The sequence below is a fragment of the Pseudopodoces humilis genome, chromosome 2 (genome assembly GCF_049639895.1).
Source record: "Pseudopodoces humilis isolate 2021_Gansu_Grassland_sample_001 chromosome 2, ASM4963989v1, whole genome shotgun sequence".
In the NCBI taxonomy this organism is placed as follows: Eukaryota; Metazoa; Chordata; class Aves; order Passeriformes; family Paridae; genus Pseudopodoces; species Pseudopodoces humilis.
Window position 1 is genome coordinate 9,864,227 of NC_142201.1, and position 26,851 is coordinate 9,891,077.

General features: G+C 34.4%; 1 protein-coding gene across 9 annotated transcripts in view; it reads left to right on the plus strand.

Moving 5' to 3' along the window:
- DMD (dystrophin) overlaps positions 1 to 26,851 on the plus strand; it is a 1,137,330-nt gene that overhangs the window by 560,108 nt on the left and 550,371 nt on the right. For all 9 annotated transcript variants that reach the window (XM_088068904.1, XM_088068916.1, XM_088068923.1 and 6 more), the window contains 2 exons: positions 6,515 to 6,709; positions 14,744 to 14,916. In XM_088068904.1, coding sequence (XP_087925030.1) covers positions 6,515 to 6,709; positions 14,744 to 14,916 — 368 coding nt within the window. The remainder of the gene's footprint in view (positions 1 to 6,514; positions 6,710 to 14,743; positions 14,917 to 26,851) is intronic.

The following is a 26,851-nucleotide window of genomic DNA, read 5'->3' on the forward strand; positions in this document are numbered from 1 at the left end:
GCAATAATTTAAAATACTTGTTGAGAATAAGTCTAGGACATAGATTTTGCAGTGTTCTGATTTTTCTCATTCCAAAATGTGTTGTAAGCATTTGCTTATTTTGTGATTTCTAATACTGATAATGGCTATCTCTCTTGGCTCATTGGTACTGTCTCCTTCCAAAATCCTACTGACTGTACATGATCTGATCACTGTTTGGTAAATACTTACGATATAGACTATTTAATGGCTTTAATAATTCCTTTTTTAATGTTGCAAATAAAAAATATGTGGCAGACAGATTTCTTTGTCAGTTTTGCTCTACTGCAATTATTAAGATTGAGATATGCCATCATTATCAGAAGTAATTAGGATATATGCATAATTTATTTAGAAAAAGAGATATTTTCTATATCTCATTAGTTCCAATTAGTCAATAATGCCATAATGTTAATCTATTTTGTTTTTCTTCAGGACATGGTAACATTGCAGATGTGTTATAAGATACACATTACTCTATTTTTAATTCCTTTCTTTCGTGAAAAAAATTACTTACATCACATATACTGAATTGTGCCAGAGTCTTCTGCCCCAGTTTCATCATAGTTGAAATAAATTTCTTTTTTTCTTTGCTCGGAAAGTAGATACCAGTGGAAGTTATCAGGTTAAAAATTAACAGCAGAACTGCTGGAATCTGAATCATCTTAGTCCCTTATTTCTGTGCAAGTTAGCAGGTATTAGGTAAGGAGGGCTAGGTAAGTTTTCAGATGAGCTGCTTTTAGGTTCAATGTGTAGCTTTACTTCAGTTTGAGGAGAGTTCCTGTTTAGAAACATTAGTTATCTTAGCCAGAATAAAACAAAAGCATTGTTCAGCTTGTGAACAAGTGAGAAAGGGGTTGCCAAAGCTGTTCATTTTACTACTTGACCAAGTGTATTTGACATCTTGGAGGGCTCCAAAGGCATGAGGGTGTGAGGAGCACAAAGGAAGTATCAAAATGCTTTGTCATAGTTTTTAAACTATACATTAAAGCAAAAACCCCAGATGAAAACCAAAAAAAAAAAAAAAAACCACAATAAAAATGCACCAAAAACCCCCATAACAAAAAAAAAAAAAAACACAATAAAGTTGCAACTATGAATACTCTGGATTTACTGTTTTAAATTAATTGCTATAGCTTTTGTCTGTATCTTTCTTCTCCTCTTCCCATGCCCCCACCACATCTAAATAGGAAAACAATTCACTCATCAGGTGTGGCAGAACTGAGGTAATGGGAGATATCCCATAATTGAAGCCTATACATACAGGAAACAGACATTTTCTTCTGGAGAAAACTTTTGCATTTCAATCAAGTTAAGAAAGGAACAAATAAGACAATATAAATGGAATTAAGTTCAGACTGGTTGATGCGTGTTGATGGATAGTTCTCAAAATCAAAGCCTGCAATTTTCTATTGCTACTCCTAGAATCTAAAATTTACTGAAATGATTTCTAATTAATGTCATTGTTAGGAATAGTTTCATTTTTGGCTGGTTTTATTTAATTTTATGTATAGATCAAGTAGTCGTTTTATCACAGAAGAAAAACTTAAAGCAGCATTTCTTGGGTAAGGTATGCCTTAGGAGAGAAGTGTTGTGAAGGCATAAAGCACTCTCTGTCCAAGAACAGTGCTGAAAATAGTCATGTATATTTTTAAAGTCTCTTTTTTTATATAAGTAAGTGATGAAAACAGATACAAGCATTAAACTATATGGTTTAAGTGTTGCAATGTGCAGGATTTTGTGGACTGCAACCACTCTGCTACATGAGTAGGAAAAAAAAACAAAACTCATACATGAGGCAATATTTATTTTACTTAAAAATATTATTTTTTCTCAATATTTTAAAGATATTTTACTGTTTCCAAGTGACTTTTAAGGTCGTGTCTTCATAGAATTACATGAGGAGTTTATAAATTTTTAATCCTGCATCTAGGATTTACATCTCTCCATAATTGAAAGAGATGCTTCTTTCTGTACTGTATCACTGGTTTGTGATTGACTAAGGCCATCCAGTCTTATGGGGAAAATTCCATATAATCAGTATCATTTTGATTTTTCTACTTATATGCACACCAGCAGGTAAGATATGTTAGCAACACTGAAGGCAGAATAAATTTCTCTCAATGTTATCTGATCTCACCACTCACTCACAGTTGGCATAGGATTGAGTGAATAAAAGCTTTTTTATAAATATGTACTTTTAAGTGGTTATTGACCTCTGATAGCATTTTATCATACTTTTGTGTGTCTAATTGTTTATTTGATATATTGTTGGTGAACATGGGCTAGCAGATACCATGTGATTCACAAGGTTTTTTTGGACTCTGTCAGGTATCAATACCTTTGTCCAGAAGGTGTGTGTTAACTGATCCATTTTTTTTCATATGTGTAGCACACCACATTTGTTCTGCAGAGGTCACAGACTTTTTACACTCCTATACAGCTGCTGGCAAGGAATACTTTCTCAGGTGTTATTTCACTTCAGGAATAGGCACATTTGTTTGTTTTCCTTGAACCTCCCATCAGGATGCTGCCAGGAGCAGTGCTGAGGTATAGCAAAGTGGATGGGAGTGTTTTGCAGCTTTACTCCTCCCATGTTTGTGTGAAGTCATTAAATCAAAAGCACAGACACAAAGGTTTGGAGCTCTATCCAAACAGTTTTTAAAATCTGACACAAGAAAGTTGGAGGCTTTCTGGGTGTAAACTCTTGAACAGCAAAAGCAGTGTTGGGATTATTCCCTCTGCAAAAAGAGGAAAGGAAATGGATACATTGAGATTGATGAAAGGTGCTTTAACAACAAATTTTCCACTGTTAAATGGAAATTAGCAACATCCTCCAAGGCTAGTTAGCTCAGATGCCACCACCGTGTTGATGTTGGTAGTAATGATCACAAGTATTTCTGTGGAGAAGGTATGTGAATTTCTCAGCAAAACCTGCATTATTCCAGTACTTTTTTGTTGAGTTTTGGTTGTCATTTTGTTTGGTTGGTTTGTTTTGGTTTTGCTTATTGGCTTTCTCTGTAAGGGACAGGTTATGAATTTTTTCTTACAGTTTTATTGCACCTGGTAGGGCATGGTAACTTTCAATAAAATCAGTTTAGGTGGAGTCATGTGTATGGAAGAATTGTGTATCTTAATTAAAATTATGTAATGATGGGAAAAAAATTTCATTTTACTATTCAAGACATGATAATGCTTGATAACAAGAAATGCATAGGATGTTAAATCTTACACAAAATAAGTTGTTTTTTCAAAGAGAAAAAATAATTTGCACATCATTATATCACTGACAATCAAGGAAAAAAAAATATTATCACTAAAATTGTATTTTACAGAAATAGTAATATAGAAAATGACCTCTTACCCCAGCATTTCCCAATCACTTAACAGTTTATTTGTATTTTATATATATGTTGTACTATATATTTTCTTAAATACTAATTTAAGTATTTTTAAGTTACTCTAATGCATTCTGCCATTTTATCAGATTCAACTTATCCAAAGCTATTCTTAAATGGTTATCTAAATCTTTAATTGCCACTTTCCTATTGATTTTTAATCCTTATAAAATCTTAACCTACCATGATTCTGATGAGCCATTTTGGCATTAGCAATTACATATATCTCTACTGAATTAATATTATTTTAACAGTAGTTGTTCCCAGCCCCTGTGTTCTCCTTTCGTAAGTTGTTTTCTCACTGGTGTTAGGATGTGATTCAGTTTCAGCTTTGCATTCCTAGTAAATTGCTTGTCCAGGATATACGGAAGGACTCTGCTTGTTTTATTGTCTGTCATAAGGAAGTTCAGGGAACATTGGGACCAGCTAAAGATGCTTCTCTTTGCTGATTAAAATTTTCAGCTCTGGACATGCCTACCCTCCGTTCCTTGGTGCAAGATGACAGCTTCTGCTGTGGGTTCTGTCATGGTGCTTTCCATGCAGGAAAGATAGGAGGAAATAAACACTTGTGGCCTGTTGGAAACCCCAATATAGACAAAGATGCCTAATCCTTGAGTTCTAAAGTAGTGTAAAATTTTCAACTCTTTTTAAAAAATAGTATTCAGAAACTAATTTATTTTGACTGTGACATTTTAAAAACAATGTACCTAACTAGGAGGACAGGTTCTGGTAGGTGTCTATTTCTATATATCTATCTTTTTGTTTATTTATTTATTTTTTATTTTAGTGTTTTGCAGTTTAGCTAACAATATAAACAGTAGAAATATACAAGTAATCATCCATCTATGAGAAATATTTAAAGTTTTCTGTAAGGGAAGTGTGAATATATTGTTGCATTCATCCCGTTTTTCTTCATAACAGTGATTGAAAGGTACATGATTTTGCCACTATAAATTATTAAGTGTGATTCCCATGGAGTGTTTACACATCCGATTTCTGCTGACTTTTTTGTAGTTTCAAGAATAGTTTAGAATGATAAGGCACAGTTTTTATTTTATCTAAATACATGCATGTGAATATATGTGTGTATATATATTTATTGGCCTAAATTTGGGTTAAAAAGAACAGCCTATTCTCATACAACTCTAGAAACTAATTGTATTTTGTATGCTGCTTTACATATTCATGTGGCTTCTTTTTGAGTGGAAACCCTTGCTCACCTAGTGTGCTCTTTCATTACTGTGAGTAGAAATATTCTGTCCTCTGAGTCAAAAAAAAAAAATATATACAAATCTAGTTTAAATGTTCCTTAGGTGGGTCTGAAGTTCATTGCTACATGCAGAAGTGTCACTGTGTAGTCTTGAGGAATTAAAATATATGTTGCTGCATGTAGCAGTGGCCTGTTGAGACTCTCCCATTTCTAATGAAATGGGACAGATTTTTCTTTAGGTTCGCAGGAGTAAACTGATATTTTTGCAGAGCCTGTGATTCATGAAACATATGGGGGGCAAGCACCATTTTTTAAAGCAATTTATTTTAAATAATAAAAATTATAGCAGTGATATGGTAATTAGAGAGGTTTCAGTATTAGCAGATGTACTGAGAAAGTCATTTAGAAAGAAAAGTGTAAGCAAAGCAATTAAATTTGCATAAGAAATGCAACAGAATAACACAAGTCTACAGATAACTTTATGGGCTTTATATGTGATATGCATACATCTTTTAGAGTGTGTATATGCATATTTTAAGACTAAAGAAAATTGAAGAACCAGATGACTCAGCTCGGTAACTGAAGAGAGAAATATGTCCTGAATTAAAATGAGACACCTTGCTGAGGTAGTGTGTGCTTATATTTGTTTTCTTTTGCATAATCAGTAGTTAAATAATGATATTGTTTTCTTCAGGACCATTGATCAATTGTCTTTCATATAAATGGCTCCAAATCTAAATACTAGAATTTTTGAATATTTACCAACAATTATTTGTACAACTTTTTAAGGTCAACAATAATTAAAGTTTATATTTTGAGAAGACAGGCAACAAGCACAAAGGATCTTGGTCCCACACTAGAAATCCACAAACAAATATATTTATAGATTATGGAATTATACTTGTGAAACCACAAATAATTGACATCTTAAACTTTCCCTTTTTGAATGGACATGCAGGTGATTTAGAATTTGGATTTTAGTGAAAAGAAGCAATCAGAGATCTCCCTTCTCCAAAGCACACTTTTGGTATTACATTTTTATCTATGATTCATTAACAAGTCAAATGGGAAATACAGAGAATTTATATAAACAGACACATTTTTGTTACCTTATATGTCAGTATGCTTTTAAATGCCATCAATAAACTAAGTTTTCTATTGGAAACAAAACATTCTGTGATGTCTTTACACTTGGTGTATGCATGTGCTTCCAGAATAGGGTGTCTATTTCATAGTTTTCTATAATTAAAAAAAAATTTAAAATCCTGACTTGATGAAGAGGCATGTTGCTGAGTTTTCTTTTAGAAATAAGAGTGCATTAAATACCCTTCAAATCAAAAAATTCCAAATTTTTCTTGCTAAAGAAGAAGTTTTTAGTATAATTGGAAGTATAGTGTTGCCATATTTGTTATATATCACATTTTATTTAAAGAATTGTGTCTATTATACAATTATTTTTTGTAATTAGTAATTTAGTAATTTAATAATTATTTTACTTGATACCTTGAAGATATTTGTTATTTTAGACTTGGCGTGCATGGAATTTCTTAATGAAGGACAGATTTTTCAAGAGGTATGATGATTTAAAATGAAAGGGCCAGCACTAAAATCTCAGTAACACCATAATCTCAGCATACTCTTGCACTTACTCTCTGCATTTCTTTGGGGAGTAGAAGAAAGTAGAGAGTCGCACACTCTTGCATGGATTAATTTCAGCACCCACCGTTTCAAACACACAAGCAATATGAGTGATCTGTGTCAGAAACCTCAGACATTTCCTGCATTTTGATTTTCTTTCTTTCTGGGTTGTGAACTGGAAATTGCATTGTTGTAATTCTGTCTGGTGTTAAGAAACTAAAGGAAGCATTCTGTTGTATATCTATACTAGCAAACAGTTCGTGAAGATACAACTTTTGTGATGACTGAAACTAGGACTATGGAAACCACTCATGTGCCTTCTACGTACCTGGCAGAGATCCTTCACCTTCTGCAAGCCTTGTCTGAAGTGAAAGAGCGCCTTAATTCTCCTGTTCTGCAGGCTAAGGACTGTGAGGATCTCTTCAAACAAGAAGAGTGTCTCAAGGTAAGATGGAAAGATCTTCATAGCAATGATTAGATTGCATAATTTTGGGGCTTCTGTATGTTGGCAGCCTGGGCTCATTCTGAGACATCTGTTTTACAAGTTCTAAGTCCATCTCTGTGATGTGTGCATACAATGGATGTTTTTATTTCAGGGAACATTGGGGCAAAATATGAAAAACACTGAAGCATTAATTTATTTTACCTGTTTAACGTGTGTTTGGAGGACAAGAGCATTAGGGTATCTGCATATTAAGTCCTTGAATGGGAGAGAAAGGATGGAGAGGCACAGTATATTTAAAGATAGAATTTGTGGTTAAATGTTTGTTTCTGTGTGGGTAATGGGAAAAAAAAATATTCTCTGAAATGGTTTTTAAGCACTGGAACAGGCTGCCCAGGGAAGTGGCTGAGTTACCATCCCTAGAGGTGTTTAGGAGATATGTAGAAGTAGCACTTGGGACATGGTTCAGTGGTGAACTTGGAAGTGCTGGGTTAATGGCTGGACTCAATTTAGATCTTTTCCAATCTAAATCACAGAATATTCTGAGTTGAAAGGGACCCACAAGGGTCATGAAGTCCAATTCTTAAGGAAACGGCCCATGCAGGGACTGAACCCACAATCTTGGTGTTACAAGACCATGCTCTGACCAACTGAGCTCATCTCCTAGTGGTCAAGTGATTTTGTGATTCTGTGATTGGTAACTATAAGTAATTACTAAGTAACCCTGTCCACACCCAATCTTGGCTCTTTTATTTTAGTGTATGATTTCTAAAATTATTCCTACTGAAACTGGAACAAAAACAAGTAGAATTTAGCTGTTGCATACCGTGTTAGACCAAAAAACCTTGAGATCTTATTGGGTCTGTATTCCATGTAGTTATTTCTGTTTAATTAGCTAAACAGAGAATATTATCCAATAATTAGATAATGTAGTTAAGAAATAGCAAGTTCAGTGTTGTTAGTATGACTTTAAATATTACTGTGTAGTTTCTTCAGTGCTGGAAATGTTATTGCCTTGTTTGTTCAATGCTTGCAACACTGAAATCCTTTGAAATTGGTGGAATTTTTCCAACACAGAATTGACATAAGAAGAGAATAAGATTAAGGTTGTAAGCCTAAGTAGATGAGTGAGTTATCAGCTTTTGCAGAATAATGTTTATGTGAGGAAAGCCTTGTAAAAAATTGCACTCAAGTGCTGTGTATAATTACAGCAATTCCAAATCGTCATCCAGCATGAAGAGAAGACTATATTTCCATTTTTCTGTGATTATTTAGGAAAAGGAATAGTTTTAAATAAAAGTAAATATTAGCCTAAAGAACCTGGAAGTTGCCTACAGTCAGCTATAAGAAAGAAGCTTAGAGGGAGAATCATGGCAGTGGCTCTGGCTATATGCTCTGAATTTTCCTCTGTGGGAGCCAATTTATCTCCTTCCACATCAGAGGATATGTAACAATATCCATATGATTCTATTAGCATCTGTAAAATCACATCTGTTTATAATTCTTATACGTTCATAGATATTATATATCTTTGGCATTTGTATACCCACACAGGTGCACACACAGAAATAATCTTATCAGCTTGTGAAAATTAGGATGTTTTCAGTTTCCTAGCGAGGCACTAGAGCTGGGTAGTGAAGCATAACAGTGGAGTGCTGGATCAAAGGAAGCGCAGAACTGGCAATAGGATGTCAATCAACAGTTGTCAAATACCAACAGGCTGTTTCTTTTATCACAGGCTGTTTCTGATTTAGTACCGGTAAATTAAAGTCAGTCTGAGTATTGGAGCACAAAACATGCCAACCTAATTGTCATTCTTCATTTTAAACAATCTCTTTTGCACAAAAAAAAAACAAAACAATGAAAAAATAGTCATGTACTATGTAAATCATGGCTAATGAGCACCTACATGATCCTCATTGATGAACCTCTGTTCACAATAGATTGGACGGAGAAACAGTGGTCTACCTTGGGAAGTTTGCTGGGAAATTACTTCCTTTTAGTTCTTAATACTATACATTTGGGCTAACTTTATCTGATTTATATCCATAAGTGATCTGTTGTTCACTCACATATATCTGGTATTATTGGAGTTGACACCAACTTTACTAATATTGATTACTGAGGTTACAAGTAAGTACTACCATAGGTTTAATTTAACTGAACTTTTAAATTGTTATGAGATGCATTTGTGGGCACAGTTCCATCTTCCTACAAAATAAATCTCTTAGAAGAGGCAAATGGGTCTTGCACATTCATGGGCTTTTGGAAGGGTATAGGTTTGATCTGAGCCTGCTTAATGAATATTTATTTCCAAGGAAAAGCATCCATCATTGTCATTATCCTGCAGTAAAAATAGGAAAGTAGTGCATAAATTGTTCAGCAGTTGGTTGGGAAAGGTTTGAAATTAAATTGTCGTTGATTTTTTTCTCTGACAGATTTGCGTGAATCAAATTATAGAACTGTCATGAATAGTTCTGTGTTTTAAAACCGAGCTTTTGATTTCTTTTTCACTCCCATTCAGAAAGAATCCATTTTAATTAATCTGTAAAAGGAAAAACAAGTTTATTTACAAGAATCAGTGGTAACAGCTTTGAACATTTTCTCTGGAGTAAATATGTTTAGTAAGACTTAAACATGATTACTCATTATCAAATAGGATAAATATTGAATGCAAATTAAAAATTACTAATATCAATTGTCATAGAACTGACTTTTTGTATCAAAGTCATGTGAAATAGTAAAATATGAGGTTTTGAAGCAAAAATCTGGTGGCTTTTAACATTTACTAAACTGTAATACTTTAATGAACACATTTAGTCTATCTGCTGAAACCAGGTCATAGGAATGTTTTTCTCTTCATTTTAAGCTGTAGTAAGTGGAAAAGTCATACAGAGTGACAAAACCAAGTCTTGTCACTTTGTGTCATAAAGTGAGCATTGCAATGTTTTTGTCATCCCATTACAAGCTCTTTCAAGTATTATAGAGTACCTCAGCTTTTCTTTATCACTGTTCTGACAGTATTTTAAAAACAATTTAAATATTACAGTTCTTTCAAAGATGAAACTCCAGTTGATTGTGCAGAAAATTGTGGTTCAAAGGTTGATGGATTAGTAAAGTTGGTCTGATACACTTTCAAAACAGAACAAGTGTTGTTATAAGCACCACCATTATTTCTGTCTGCTACTGATAAAGTTTATTTTGATGGAGTTCACAATCTTTGAGCTATCTGTGTAGAACTGATTGTGATTACAATGGATTCCATTGCATGAACAAATCTAGGGATAAAATACCTTCATGTTTTAGCTCATTACCCTTCCTTGCGACTGATGTTTTAAATGTTTCCTTGAAGTTAAATCAGTGTAAAAATTTGCATATATTCTACTTAATATTTTTATATTGTTCATACTAAGGCAAAGTTTTCCTGTGTAATGATTATCTCCTGCAAACTACTTGACTTGCTCGAGCTCCAGATTATTTAGTGGGAGATGTATACACTGAAATGAATGCACGGATTAACTAGAGAATAAAACTAACACATATTTCTCTTTGCTAACACATAGGAAAAGCGTGTTAAAATGAAATGCCTGGAATTTAAATCTAATTTATAACCATATGTGAAGGAATTGATAGTAGAATTTTTAAGGATCACTGTCATAGACATGACATAGTTGTGTCTATTAATTACTTAATTCTATTAACTTTGAATTCAAAACTTGTTTCCTGAGGTTACTTCCATTATATAATGACACAGCAGACCTGCAATAGGGCCCACACATATTAGTGTCTCTTTTTATTTTTCTTTTTTTTTTTTAATATTCTTAATTTTGGCAGGAACATCTTATTGTAGAATATGATTATACACTTAGCTATCATATTTTTAATGATGTCAGTTTTAATATGGAAAGCCATCTGGCTCTGAGGAAGAGATTTCTTATATATGTAAGATAAATATTTGTCTTGCATAATCACTCTAACAATTCTGCTTCTAATTCATCTTCTTTTGTATTTCCCGTAGGACATTTATTTAGTTCATTAAAAATTGGGTTGGTTTCTGTGCTGTTTTTTAAATATAGATATTTTAATGCTCTGATTCATCTTTACTCTGCTTTTTTCCTTTGGTAATCCTTCATCTACTGACAGATAGAACAGGTTTCTTTGCACTGTTTTCTACTGTGTTATATTTCAGAATATAGGAATTCGTTGTACACATCACACATCCAGTATTCTGGCATTAAGAATCCCTTTCCAAAATGGTTTATGAAGCCAATCATACTCATACTAGATATTGTAACTCATAATTCTATACAGATTTTATAATTGCAATTAATTTGTGGAATTTTTCCAGCCATCCATGATTACTAAACACTGTTCTGTTACTGGGTTTCATGTTAGTACAACTAGCATGAAATATTGTAACAAATCTGCTACATAAATATAAATCATAATTCCACAAATTTTTGGAATGAAAGAAAAACAACTTTTATTTTTACACATTGGAATATGTATTTGGTGTGTACTACGTGGTTCTTATCAAGAAGCACCACATAATGTGAAATTCAGAGTGATTTTCTGCTGCAGTTCAATAAAACCCAATTAACCATACCTTAGAACTGAGTGCGCTCACATGCACTCTCCAAATAGATCTGTCAGTAACATTGTGCTTGGTGGCAGATTTGTACACAAATAGCCAAGGAACTGAATTTTTACAGGAAGTGTGTTTCTCTGGCAGTTAAAGACAAATTCCAGGTACTGAAAATGAGCTGGGGCTTGAGTCTCTAGCACTTGGATTTCTCTTTTAAGAGCAGCGAGATGGATCAGTCCCTAAAGGCTACTGTCACTTCAGATGCTAATGATTTTCTGTTATCCTTTTCACCTAAAAAATTAAGGCTTTGTTTGCTTCTGTTAACTATGTTACAAAATCTCCCAAGGCATTGTTGATAACTGCTTGCAGATCATTCTCCTCAGCCTGAAAGGCAGAAGGGGAATATGTTGGAGGTACATGAGTATATGTGTATACATGTATATATACATGGTTTTTTGTTGTTTTTTTTTTCTTGTGGACATTCTTATGCTCATTTACAGCACATCAGCTGTATCATCTTGCTCTGTCTATAGCAGCTGTGCTTTAATCAAAAGCAAAAATCTGACACAAATTCTGTACCTTTTTCGTAGACCACTAATTTTAAACATCAAGGGATATATCACTTAGCAATTCTGAAATGCTTAGATGTATTTCAGCTGTTTTTAATATTTAGAAAATTGATCCACTTGGTTGAAAAAGCCAATTTCAATATACATAGCCACATATATTATTCTTCATTTGGCTACTTAAGCACGTTGAACAAGAAGTGCCTTCTTGGGACGTTGATATTTTGACCCACTGAAAAGAAGGCCACTTCACTGGGGTGCTTAAGTGTGTCCTGGCAGCTTATAACATTTCAATTACATTTTCTCCTGTTCTTTAAATATGCAAATTTTTAGTCTGGGATGAGGCTTTGTGAAGATGCTGCCTCCTTTATATTCATGGGATATAATCTTGGAATATTTAGAGGCATTTTGTTTTTTTATCATCTGATATTTCCTATATTCAGAATAATAACATTGAATATCTGAATTATCCATGACAAGAGTGTGTAAAACAAAGTTTTAAGTAGACCTGAGACCAGATCATTGAGTGTGAGGCATTTTTTTAGGAAAGTCAGATGAGGTTTATTGAATAATGATGCAGACCCAGCCAGCTTTCCCTCCAAATGATAGATTGCTGGCAAAGAGGAAACATGTACATTATTGTGACTCATTCCAGAGACATGACATCTACCATTCTCTTTTGATTCATAAATATTCATTTAGTGTGCTAAATGTAAGTCACGTTTCTCAAGTCCTAAAAATTCAAATTATTATTCATATGGGTGACATTATGGAATGTATAATTTTATTTTTTTTCCCCCAACAAATAGCATATTATAGTTCTAGAGCTCTGGGAACCCAGGGAACCCAGAGTATTTTTTCTTTTGTTTGCCAGGGTGGTTTTGTACACAATTATTTCAATACATTGCCTTCACATTTATATAAAGACTTCAAGTCTTATATTTTACAAAATAGTAAATGCAGTGTAATAACTTCAATTAGTTAAAAAATTACAACCAATTTTGTCACTTCAAGTGTTATTCAGATTTTTTATAAGTTCTTAGGGTTTTTAAAATATTTATCCAGCAATTTGGAGGAGAAAATGATTTTGATAATTATCCCTACTTCCCTGCTGCTTCATATTAGCACTACTAGTAATACAGCAGTACACTCTGTCATAGGCATGGTTCTAAAAAACTGTTTTTAAATCAAATTCATTACAATAAAATTGTGAACTTGTCTAGCCATGAGATGGACTGTGTGATTGTTAAAAGAAATAAACCCCATTTGTTGAATCAGAACTCATAAATGTTGAATGAAGAAGAAATTATAAGTACAATCTACATGGATATCATAAAAGTTTATTAAGAAAAATCAGGAATTGCAGAGATAAAAGCCAAATCAACATTCACAGCTCTCAAGTATTAGATTCCAAAAGTTAAAAAAGGCAGGAGAGAGAGAAGACCTCCCTACTCATGGACTGGGAAGTGCTTCAGTTTGGTTCAAGCTGCCCATGAAGTTTATCCTGTTTATAAATGGCTTTCTAGGACTAACTAATCTCTTTCTAGTAGCTACACACATCTCTGCAGCTTTGAGTAAACTAAATTTTATACATGGAAGGTTACTAGTAGAACACCACTTGAAAACCAGCATCAAAATTAGTGTTGTTTAATGCAGTTTAAAAATGGTTTGATAGTGTTCAGTAAATTGGAACAAATCGAAAATTACTCTTAATTTGATTAAAACCAGGAAGAAGGAACTACCAAAACAAAAAAAAATCAGCAGTGGCATGGTAAAAAATTTCAATTGCACCTGTTACTTAAGAATTTTGGATAACACAGTTATTATGCACTGAATTGTACCTTCGAAATATTTTCCCAGTGTCTATCCAGAAAGCAGCTGTTGTTCTGTAATAATTTTTTTATAATTTTAGAAATAAACCATTTTCTCAGAAAGAAGTACAACTTGGCTGTATATATCATATTTAATCTGAAAAAATATTAAATTGTTTGAAAGTAAATAATCTGAAAATACTTAGAGAAGGGTGTGTAAAAAAGACCTACATGAGAGGAAACAAAAGTGATGAGATTTTTGGAGATGCAAGATTAATTTGTTTAAATTAAGAGTAACTCATATTAAAGAAGATAAATTTTTGATTTTTTTTTTCTAAATTATTACTGTATTTATGTGAAATTTCCTTTGCTGACTGTCTACTGTACATTTCTTTTGATTCATTTGTGTAGACTGATTGTGAGACATTTGTTTATCTCATCCTAGGAAGATTGGATAGCAAAAAAGAAAGCCATTATTTTTCAAGTTGAACCAAAAACCATCAAGGAACATGCTTTTTTTCTTTACTGCCATGCCCCAGGGACATGAGGTTTTGCAGTGTCATTTTTGTACCAAGTTTATTCTTTTTGCCAACTGAGTGAAGTTAATGACCAATATTTTTGGTTTTCCAGATTATTTTTTCTGTTCTATTAAAGATTTTCTCCCCGCATCTTGTTCAGTTCTGCAACTCCTCACAGTGATCACATTGCACACCACAGAATCATCTCAGTACCTCAGCAGGCTTTTATCCTGGTGACTGCTCCAAGGAATGGTTTCTGAATTGGGAAGTAAAGGGAAAAGAAAGGTCAGGAAATGTAAATATTGACATGCAGAACTTTTCAGTCAATAACACTTTGTTTCCTCTCCAACCTTTGCGTTCCTCAGATCTATTTCATTCAGTCTTTAAAGAAAGGATGGATATTAAGTTATTATACCAGATTACTGTAAAATTAATCTTATTATCAATGTTACATTTTAATTAGCATTATGTACCAATTTCTTTTGCTTCTGAATGTTTTTTTGTTATTTATAAAAAACATTGTTTTGTTTCTATTTTTTAAAATCTTGATATTACAGAGCATTAAGGATAGCCTTGGGAGACTGCAGGGTCATGTAGAAATTATCAACAACAAGAAGACACCGGCTTTGCAAAATGTTACACCAAAGGAAGCAGCAAATATACAAGAAAAGCTGACTCAACTTAATTCTGAATGGGAGAAAGTTAACAAGATGTACAGGGACCGACAGGCGTAAGTAACTTTTAAAACTTGCTCTTTCTGGTGGCTTTCCTTAATATTTGGCCTGTTGTTGATGATTGGGGGTTTTTTTGGCTTCTTTTTGCCACAAACAATACTTTCTTCTAAATAAGCATAGAACATTTATATAGAATTGTAATTTAATTTGTGGGAAATTTTGTAAAACTGAAAATATGAAAATATTTTGACCAGCTATCACTTGCATTGAACCATTGAACTGCTAATGATACATAAATTGCTATGATTTATGAGATATAACTTTTTTTCCAGCATGAGTATTTAAGAGTTAAGAAATAACTTTGCCTTAGATTAAAAAGTCATACTTTCAAGCATTTATTGAATTACCACAGAAAAGTCCTTGACAATTCTTCTGAGAATGAATGACATTAATCTGATAATGAAAATCATTATATCTATATATCACTAGTTCCATTCATTGAAACTTTCCATTGGTAGGAACTTTACAAAATTGGCTCTTCAGGCAATGCTGAAAACTTGACATTAAAAGTTTTATTTGATATGCCACTTCAAAAGACAGTAGATTGAAATTTTATAGAATATCACTTTTTGCACTACACGTTTTGAAATATCACATATAAGAAAATGTTGTCAAAAACTTTGTCATTATTATACAAAAAAGATAGCTTAATGTGCAAATAATTATTGCATTATTGATAGAATGAGATACAATTCTAAACACATAAGCAGCTACTGAAAGAAAATAAATACTTCCTGTGGGTTTAGCCTTCACTGACCTTGTTCTGCAATCCAATCCTTGGTAACTTTTATGTTTTCTTTGTTTCTTTGAAATGTTGGTAAACAGCTGTCACTTTGCAGATTTCTAGAGACGTTATTTCCACTGTCAGGCAGGCACTGCCTTTGATTTTAAATTTCTGGAAAGAAAAGAAAGTAAAGCTTAAAAGAAATAATAATCAGGAAGATTAATATTAAAAAAACTTAGTCAGTAATCTTCATTACATCTCTGCTTTGTCTCAACACTTAAAGTGTAAGAAACCGAGACATTTATATTCTGGTAAGTTTACAAATTCTTCTTTTATGTCTTTTGTTTTGTTGGTTTTGTTTTTTTAAATACTAAAGCCTGTTCTTACTATTGGTGTGGTAAGAAAAATCCTTGTAAGTTGTGATGCCATGTACAAATATGAAGGATAAGTTAGAAAAGAGGTTGAAGAAAATCTGCTTACACAGATTATAAAACCAGGAGATTTTTGGTGCTGAGCTTTTCCCAGAGACTAGCTTTGCCTAAATCTCACTGCTGTAGTACACCAAGCTCTGAGAAAGCCTTGGAATCTCCTTTCCCCAGAGGCTGGCTTTGCCCAGCCAGTTGCTGTTTTAGCAGACCTGTCACTGAGAAACCTTTGGCATCTCCTCATATGCATTTTCTGCCACTGGTGCACAGCAAGGACAGCAATTTGCTGTTAGTTGAAAGCTCGGACTATCGTCACTGACACTCAATTATTCGTTATTTAGGCTATAGTGGTATTTAGCCAGCAGCAGAAGTCTTGTGAGGTGAAATGAATTAGTGTTTGTCAAGTGTTTTGAGGTCATCAGATAAAGGCATAGAGAACTGTAAAGTATGATTACTGTCCAGCTGGCATTTGCCTGGGGGACTTACCCTCTCAGTATGATGGACAGCAACTCAAGCTTGACTGCTGTCCGATTTGCACACCTTTCTTTTTCCTTTAAATCTTTTAGGTTTGGTGTCAGCTTTATTGATAACTGTTTAAGAGGCTTTGTTTCAACTCTAGATGGTCCCCATAGCTTCTGCTGTTTTGTGAGGTGCATTTGGACTGCACACAAATCCAAGGGATGAGGTGAAGGAAGGCAATATGGCCTTTAGCGTTTTACTTCTAGCAGTTTGTGTCTGTGAGGGATGAAAGTATCAGTGTAACTCTGCCCTTGAGACATGGATAAAGCTGTGTTTAGAAGATCTGCTATTGATGATGATGCTAAAGGACGGTTTTGAAACTATTATTGGAGTTGTCTTGCTTTCAAGGGAGCATATCTAAGTGAATGTGAGTTTGAAAAGTACCAGGGACAAATATACTGGAACTGTGTTCATTTCTGACTATTGGTTTTATGAAATCAAAGACTTGGAATAACATGGAAATTATTATGTTAATAAATGAAAAATCAACTATCACCACGACAGATGGAAGAACAAAGCAACTTTCCTTACCTCTGTAGTTATTAGCAGAGAGCTTTTTCTAAATCTCATAGAAGCCATTAGAAGCCTTCATGTTGCATTCTTTTCTGTGAAATTGATTTCCAAGAAGTCCTGATTCATATCTAGATACTTTGTAATTAACTCTAGAGTGAGTTCTTTTTAATTAGAAATCAAAATAGATTTTCTGTTTGTTTTATAGCAGAGCCTGCGCCAGTTTGACAGAAATACACTATGAATGGGAAGCACTCAAATAGCTTTACAAGTGCAGTTCTTCTACAGTATTTGAAAACCTTGTTTCACACTGTCACTTTAGCATGTTTCCTGTATTTAAAGAAGAGTTCATACTGTACTTACTGTGATATAACAGACAATATTTCACTGGGGAAAAAATAAAAAAAAGCAAAAATCCTGTGGTCACTCTAGAGTATCCTTCCAGTGGCTTTGGAAACCTCGGACAAGTGCAAATTTTTATACTTCCACAAACACAGTGAACCACTAATTTTCACTTACTAATCTTTTAAGTCAAGGCTGTATCTAAGCACGGTTCTTTGATAGGAGTGACTTTCTATTCTGTTCCAATTAATTTCAGGACATAGTAACTCATTGTGTTTCCAACAGATAAATGGCAGTGAATTCATCTTACACCACGTGGAATCTGTTTCCTTGGTTTCAGTTTTATGAGTGCAAAGCAAACTCCAGGAAACAGAAGTGACATGATTTGTCTTTTGTGAGCTAAAGAGCAATTTATGATTTAATTTATAACTTCAACCTTTGCTTGATACTAAATTTTTATGTTATCTTCCAAACAGTTGTATTAAGGTAATAGAATCTGAATTTTGAAAGGTAAAGTTTAAGTGCCAGTAAGAATAGCCACTCAGATGTCATAGTTTTTCCTGTCCTTTTACCAGAATTTCACAATAGTCTTCTTTCTTTCTTGAAGTCTTATATACTGGGGTTTGTTTTGTATTAATCATGATTTTTTTACGAAGTGACACTAACACCAGGTCCCTATATACCTCAAATGAGAATATATAATTTTTGGAAAAAAAAAAAAACCACAATAGAAGAGAGACTTTAAAATTACTGTCTTATATAACTTATTATTTTATCAGCATGACACTTGTAAAAGATCTTGTTTGTCTTTTCAGGATATTATCTTCCCAGGATATTTATGCCTAAGTTTTGCTTGTGTAAACAATTGCTCCCTAAAATTAAGGGAGCACTGAAACTGCCAGAAATCATTGAATCAATGAAGTGCAACATTTTCCAAAACAGATGTTAATTTAAAATATTTCTTTAGGAATTGCAGATGAAAATTATAAAAAAAAAAAAAAAGAAAAAAAAAGGACAGAAATACTTAAATGAATATAATTCAAAAGCAAAATACTAAAATTTTACAGATATTGTAGATCCTGAATATTTTTTAATCTGTTTCTTGTGATGAATTAAAATTCTAATAGACCTCTCATATTAATGCCAGGCAACTAATTTTTGCCTTTTCATGTCTTGTTAAATAATCATCTTCCAAGGCTTACATTACAAACTATATTCATGCACATCTAACAAATCTCAAATTCACTAAAAATTAAATGTGGTGAGAGAATATGGGGAAGTTGATATCAGATGTCATTAGAAAGTCCTTCTTGACAATTCTGAAAAAAAGTAAAAAGTGATATGCCAATGTTATATCAGAAAAGACTGCAAATCCATAATAATGATAATAAACATATGTTGATGGCTGTGTAAAATTCACAGACAACTAGCAATTTTTATAGTAGCAAGAGTAAATAATAAAGAAATAGTTAATAAGTTTATACTAAGAATTAGTTTAATGTTTTGGATTACAGTACAATTGTCAACTTTTTCTGAATAACTTTAATTTAGCTGTTGATTTTCTTGATAAGGCCAAAGGAAAAACGTTTGTTATCCATAAAGAATTTATTCATTGTGAGAGAAATAATATTTTGTGATAATATTTCTAAGACCACATAGTAGCAGATGACATAGTCCCTTAATGATATAGCCTTTTGAGTTGACAACTAATCCAATCCATGGATCAAGATACTAGAAAAAAAGAAATGAAATGCATTAATTTTTCAAATGTAAGTAACCTGCCCATGTTCTGAATTACTGCAGCAGCAGCAAGCCTTGAGGACATGGCTGTCTAAGGTATCTGAATCAGATCCAGCTTCTGTGCCCTTGCATAGTAGAAATGATAGAGATACAATATCAAGAGATCTGCATTCAGCCCAAGTGATGTACAAGAGTATATTTATCTTTCCATGGTATGAGATATTTTCTTGGAGTAGTATCTATAAGCAACTGACAAATGCAAACCCAGATGTTAGAATACTGAGGAAATTATTTTATTGAATATAGATTTCCAGAAACATTTAGATACCTCAGCCCTTCTTTCATGGCCTCAGCCTCTTGCTTCAGAGTGGCCCAGCTCTCTCCTTCATCCCATGCCAATCTGAATCCCCTTGTTACTGTTCATTATGCAACTATTTAGCCTTGCAAAAAATCCAAACTGAAACCAAAAGATAAAAGGGGCACATTTAGAACTTTTAAGAAAAGGTTTTGTAGCCTTGAGTACCATATCTATCTTAAGAAACATCAAAATAGAATTATTGTAGGTGATTCTTTAATTTTAATTAGGTATACTAGGGAGCCATTTAAGCTATTTATATTTTCCTTCCCAGAGCTTCTCAGTTGGATTTCCAGTTTCCCTCTGTAGCACTAACAATGCTCTGTAAATGTGAAGTCATTGAAGATTTGAGTCATGTGATTTTACTTTAGCTATCCAAGTTTTAGTTACCTGTTTTATGGTACTTGCCTAAGTTCTTTCTCCATTAAATACTACCCAGGCAATCCTTTCACAGGTAACTATAACTATGTATATAACTATATATAGTGGGTCTGCTGACTCTTCAGGGACACCAGACAAGATAAGATTAGAAACATTACTTTTGGAAAGATAAAATTAGGGGAGATTAATCTTAAGCTAGAAAATAAAACAAAACAATGGAGTTTAATTTATATCTAAATGCGTTGTTATATATCTCTTCCACTAAGCCCAGTCAGCATTTCTTTTTACTTGCTTTAACTCTGACAAAGTGAATGACAAAAATGAATGTTACCTGGCTTCGTTTCAGTACAGGGAGAAAAGCAACTAGTGGAAAGCATAGGTATTTTATGAAAAAGTGAGAAATAGTGGCTGTTCCCTTCCAAAAAACTATCTGCTTGTATATTTCTGTTGAGGTTGTAAATCTTGTTATTATAATTACCCTTGGCTCAGGATTCAAGATGAAAGTGAAAACCAGAACAGATTAGTTCATCCCCAATGAGAGAAGAAAATTATTTCTTTTTTAATGTTAATCTCAGAATAGCTACCATGCCTTAGTTACATGCAGAGTAGGTTTTTTTTCCCTTGCTTTCTTTCACAGAGACTCAGATTGTTCATTTCTGTTTTGAAAAGGGCAGCTTTTCAAAGTCAAGCAGCTCAACAAATGCTTGACTCTTACAGCCAGCATTTGTTGTTAATTTATTTCCGTACCCTGCTTACTGTACAAAAATGTTCTTCATAGCAGTTGCTTTATAATCAAATTCTTGCAACAAATTTGCCATTTAATTTGCCCCCATAATATTGCACCATCGAGTTAATGTATTGGTAAGTTTCATGGGTTGCTTCATTGTTTGCAAATAAGTATAAAATAATGCATAACAAGCAGGTGTAGTGTAAAATATAAATGTTTTATTATGGACAATCTAGATAGGGCTTTCTGTCAATGTTTATAATGTAAAGAAACCCAAAACATACATATACATATATATATGTATGTATATATATATATATGTATATATGTATGTATTTGTGGCCTAGTTTATAATTAAAAAGATTAAATTTATAGCAAAGCTGGAAAATATTTTTACCTTATATATGGCCATTAAAATGTCTCTTTTCATGGGGCACTATATATAAGATCATCTTCTAAATGGAACAGCTATAAGTGAAAATTATAAAATTATTTGATAAACTTAAGTAGCAAAATTGAGGCAGAATAAAAATCACTGTAGCTTTTGGGAGAAGAGCTATGTTTATTAAATCACTGTCATAGCATAGTTAAAGAGTTTAAAACAGAAAATGCTTGGTATGGGAATTGAAGGTGCCTGTATTGTAAAATGAGGTGAAACTAATTCAGAATTCCTTTTAATAAGTAGGGGAGATAATCTTGCATGTGTTTGTGCTGTGAAAGTGTTTCAACTGAAAAAGAATCTTGTATGTTTTAAAATCACCAACCCTCAAGCCTGACAATTAGCATAACTTAGCATAACTTTACTGTAAAATGCTCAGTGACAAAACTTCACCACATTCATACAGGAATTATTGTGGAGCCTTTTTCTGCTGTACAAACAAAGAATTTCACTGAAATGTCTGGGAAATGTTATGGCTTAGTCATGAATATGTGGGCTGTAGAACTATGGGAATGCAAATATGTATGAAGAGAAATGCAGGCAGAAGCAAATAGACTCTGAGCCATCTGGATATGAACTGTCTCGGGCTTTCACGTCAGATCCACAAAAAATTATGACATTGTGGTCAGTGTCATAAGCTATGAGACACAGCTGGAGTGAAGGGTATACTTGCTTTAGGGACAATGCTATGTTAGTGCATCCCTGTATCTTCACAGATAGTCCTGATTTATGGCCAACCATCTCAAAGCACAGGCAGAGCTCATTCGTGCATCCATCCATGTAGACATAGCCTGAGAGAACTGCAGGATATCCTCAGGTCTGAAGCTTTATTTGCAGTGACTTCTATTACCTTCTGTAAGTGTTGACAAATAAGGTGCACTTTCACTGTTGGTATTGAATCATTGCACTGTGCTGTGCCAGAATTTTCTAGCTGGATGAATATTTAGCTGGGTCAGCTGTGCACTGAATGAAGGATGAGGTTGCGGGAACTGCCATTAGGTCCAATGCATATTGGATGTACTGAGGTGAGCTCCTTTGCAGAGTTCCCTTCAAGCTTTTTAAGGAATTGCCGCTTTCTATTTGCCATGGTGCAGTGTACACTTCCCTGTAAGTACCTCCCGGGAAAACATTGTTGACAGTAGAGGGAGCCTAGTCTTTTAACATCTGTAGCTAAAGTCAGAAGTTACAGTTTTCTGTTTGATACAGTTTTCATCACTGCTGTTTCTCAGCTCAGTACACACTGTTGCTATCATCTAATAAATATAATTTTCTCTTTCTTCCACCAAGGCAGTTTGAAAGGAACTGTTTTCTTTTATTAAATGTATTACATATACCCCTATGTGCCAAAGAAACAAAGAAGACACACATTATGTTTGGAGTAGAAAGCAGCAAGTTTTGTGTTAGTCATAGACCTTGGTACTAATAGTTTTGAGATTACAAGGTTCAGCCTTCTGTCCTGGTGATCTTCAGTAATTCATTGGGGGTGGTCAGCTTTCAAATCTTTTTTTTCTTTATGAGCAAGTCAGTGGTTGAGGTGATTTTGGTAAAAGCTAGTCAATATTTCTGGTGTGATCCAAAATTTTATGGCACTGGAACTGAAAAAAACTGTTTATCTTATTCTTATAGCACTAGGTACACTGCACATTAATAGTTTCTTCTCCCAAAAGTTTTAACCATTGAGATTAATTAATTTAGCCTTTTGTTTATTTATTTTTATTTGTCTGTGGAACTATGAATATTGTTTAACATAGAAAAAAACTTTCATTCTTAAATTGAAGCAGAGTATTGCGGGGATGTTTTCTAAAATAAGCAGAATACCTGTTTTCTATTTGATGTTATTTTTAGGGGACTTTGGAATCCCATCCTTTACAGGAAAGGAATACCCTAGATTTATAGATGCTATTTTCAAAAAAGGAACAACAAAAGTTAGGTGGGCCATAAACACTTTTTATTACTAAATTACACTCTTGATGGAAATTGGTATAAGTCTGTTATACTATAAGTACACAGTGGTGGATTTTGACTAAGGGATTGGGTAGAAGAGAGAGAGAGAAATTTAAGAGAGAGAAAAAGAGAGAGAATGATTGAAAGAGAGAATGAGAGAAAAAAAGAGAGAGAGAAAGAGCTGCAGGTATCTAGCTGATGGGGTGAACACAACCCAGGCTTTGTGGAGGCACCCTTTTGAAACTAAGTTTTCCCCACCCTGGAGCTGTTTCTTGCTTTCTATGCAAATTAGTTATCATCTTTGAGTTTTTCTAGATGTCTCTGAAAATAGGTCAGAGAGTTTCTACCGGACTTTAGGAGTTTTGATTGGAGAATAAAGACTACTGGGCTGGCCTTTTGCCAGCAGTCCCTGCCCTCTCCTTGACCTCCTTCCTGTACTTGCTCTGTACTGTGCTGCTCTCAGCTCCAGGGGCCAGAACAAGGACAATTGTCCCAGGGAAGTACTGCCCTACCTCTGCCTGGTCCCTTCTTCAGCCACATGCTGTTCTTTCTCACAGTGTGTCCCACCAACAACCCTTGGATGGCTCCACGGCCATCCGGCTATTGGTGTTTGAGACATGCTTAACCCCTTATCTTCTGGGATTCTGCAGGGGACTGTGCCATAGATTCATTGCAAGTAGTTATTTTCAATGTGATATTCTTTATTTCTTCCTGAAATATAGTTTCCTTCCAGATTAAACTTCCCTAATTTTATCTGATTGGTTATTATTTTAAGTGTCTAGTTACTTTTTTAGTAAAAGAGAGATTGATTCTTAGTGTAAGGTTGAAAATTTTCTTTAAATATTTACACTAAAATAAAATGAGTGACAATTATTTTGCTGCTCTCCTATATCATAAGGCTGATATCATTCAGGAAAATTTGGTTTAGTAATAACTCCATTAAGACCTTGAGGCAATTCTCTATCAATTAGGACAACATAAAGATAACACTGTAAGACTATATGGCCTCAGTTTTAGACAAATTATCTGATTTTTTCTTTCTGTCCACAAGTCTTGTATGACAGCAAGAAAATTAAAAAGATGTGGGTGCCAAGATTAAAAAACAATAAAGCAAAAAATTCACATTTAATTCCCGTAGAATACAGGGCATACCTATATTTTTCATCTGTACATGCATTAGCTGGATGGCTGGAATAAAGCTGGAGTGTTAAAATAAGTAAAATGTTCTTTCTTCTCTTCATCAACCAATTTTTCAAAATCCTATAACAGTACAATTACCTCTGAGACTTCCCTCTCAGATTTGGCTGAAATTGGCTAAAAGGCTAGAAAATTTATTCTTGGAAATGAATGATAGACAACATAATCACTGAAGTTTCATTTCCTTAGTTTTTATTTGCTTAGCCTGTTAGTCATAAAATATTCACTAGAATCCCTTTTAGCAACTTTGTGTGATTACACCTTGCTCCTGTATTTTCCCTTTGTCCTGAGCTACTGATCAAAGTCCTGTGTAAGGTCTAGCTATGGTGACTTAGAGAGTTTTCATGTCTTTAATTAGTGTCATAGAATCACAGAATATTTCTAGTTGGAAGGACTGTCAGGGACTCTCCCAGTCAGATTCTGCACAAAACACAGTCAGCGCTAGTAGACCTGGTTACTTTAGCCAGACAGGTCTTCAGTCTTCGACAAGAGAGAATGACCAAGCTCTTGGGAACCTGTTCCACAGCTGGACTGTATTCATGGTGCATTTTTTTTTACCCTTATATCTAGTCTAAACCTCTCATTTTATTTATGTCTGTTGTCTTTCATCTTCTCACTATGCACCCCTCTAAAGAGCTTGACTGAAGCTCTTCAATGACCTCCTCACAGAACAAGTGCCCAGCCCCATGACTTTGTGCTGCTGTCCTGCTGAATTCATTCCAGTTCATTAAGGTCCTGTTTTGACCAGTGCAAAATTGGGTGCAGTGTTCTAGATGTGACCCTATGGGACCTGAGTGAGGAAGGATGGTCTTTTCTCTCAGTCTGCTGGCTGTCCTGCCAATGCAGCCCAGGATATACTTGGTTGCTTTGCCTAACAAGGCTAGCTCATGTCCCAGTTGCTGCCCACAGGACCCCAAATCCTTTTTTACAAAGCTACTTCCCAGCCAATCTATTTCCAAACTATATTCTTGCAAGGAGATCGTCCTTGACAGGTTCTGGACTTTGCATTTCTTGATTAATTTAACGGGGCTTCTGTTGGCTCAGCCCTATCTATCTCCTTCTGAATGGCAGCTCTGTGACTAACCATGGTGACTTTTCCACCTCTGATTTAACCCTGATAGGTGGTGGAGGACTTTAGTACAACCCTCTTGGTAGATGGTAGCTACCCTGATGGTAGATGAAAAATTAGATATGAGCAGGCAACATGCACGTGCAGCCCAGGAAGCCAATGATATCTTGGGCTGTAAATTCTTTGCTGTGTCACTGTCCTGGGGTGCAGCCTGGCTGGGGGAAAAGACTTCTAGGGTTTGAGTTCTGTGACATAATTCTCGACTTGCCCTTATCTACTTTTAGGACTTTGCCTTCTTCAATCATGCCTATAAACATGAAGGGCAGGGGGATCCTGCTGGTCCTTCTTTTTTATAGGTTCATTATATTTTTATGGAACTCTGATATGATACTCATGAAGAAAATGCATAATGCTTAATTGAATGGTAGGGGGTGCATCTGGTGGAAAATCCTGCAAAGAAATCAGGGCCTTCTGATATAAGTATTCTCCTTTTAAGACATCTAAAGTCTCATGCATTCATCGATAAGATTTCCTTCAGTCTTTCTCTAGAATCTGCATGATGTAGACCTCTGGAATATGTTAATAATCAGAGGTTGTACTGTGGTCCATGAGATTCTCTCCTGGCTGGAGAGAACACCACCTCTCTCTGGCAAAACCTTCACAAGTGTTTTCTGGCTGTGCCCAAGACACTTCTACTCATACGTCATATGGTTAATGATGACATTCAAAGAAATCATAAGCAGTAAGAGAAGCTGTTTTACATATTAAATAGTCCCTAATTCCATATCTAGTCCTATTAGCCTTTTATTTAGTTTCCCTAACAAATCTGGCTAAATCAACTCAAAATATCTTAAAAAGTTTTATTATTGTCAGTTCATAAATAAGATAGGAAGAGCTGTGATATTCAGATGCCTTTTAGAGGTTAGATACAAATATTATAATTTCCCAATAAGTGAACCTTGAGCTCCATCCTAATGCTCTACCCACAGGAGAACTTCCCTCAAGTGCCACCTTTATGAGCATAAGGAGGGACTGAAGTGAAAAGCTGTGAGAGATGTTAGAAATAACAAAGTGTTTGGAAAATATTTGCCCTTTTTGTGTTTGGATTTTTCCCCGTTTCTTCTCCTTTTCTTCCCTCCCTGCACTCCCCTGAGCACTGAACCTGTGGGGCTGGGGCTGCCTGGTGGCTTTGCCATGTTCCCAGCACTGTGCAGGACTGGCTAACCAGAAAAGGGGTTTTTCCATCTCTCCAGGATATTTTTTCCTTCCTGAAAATGCCCTCTGACTAACTGGAAACCTAGATGAAATGTGAATCTGGGGAATCACAGAGTTGTTCTTTTCCACTCAGGTTCACTGGCCCTCACGTAACACAAAAATGTGGTACAGACACCTGCTGTTCCATGAATCTTTCTCTCTGGAATTTTAAGGCTCTTCCATAATTAGTGACTTATTTCTATTATCCCCTCTGATTTTAGTGTATAAATGGTGGAATTAAGAATTTACCATCAAGGTTTTGTATCATGGAAAAAGTATTTCTGGTTTTACTGAACAGATGAAAG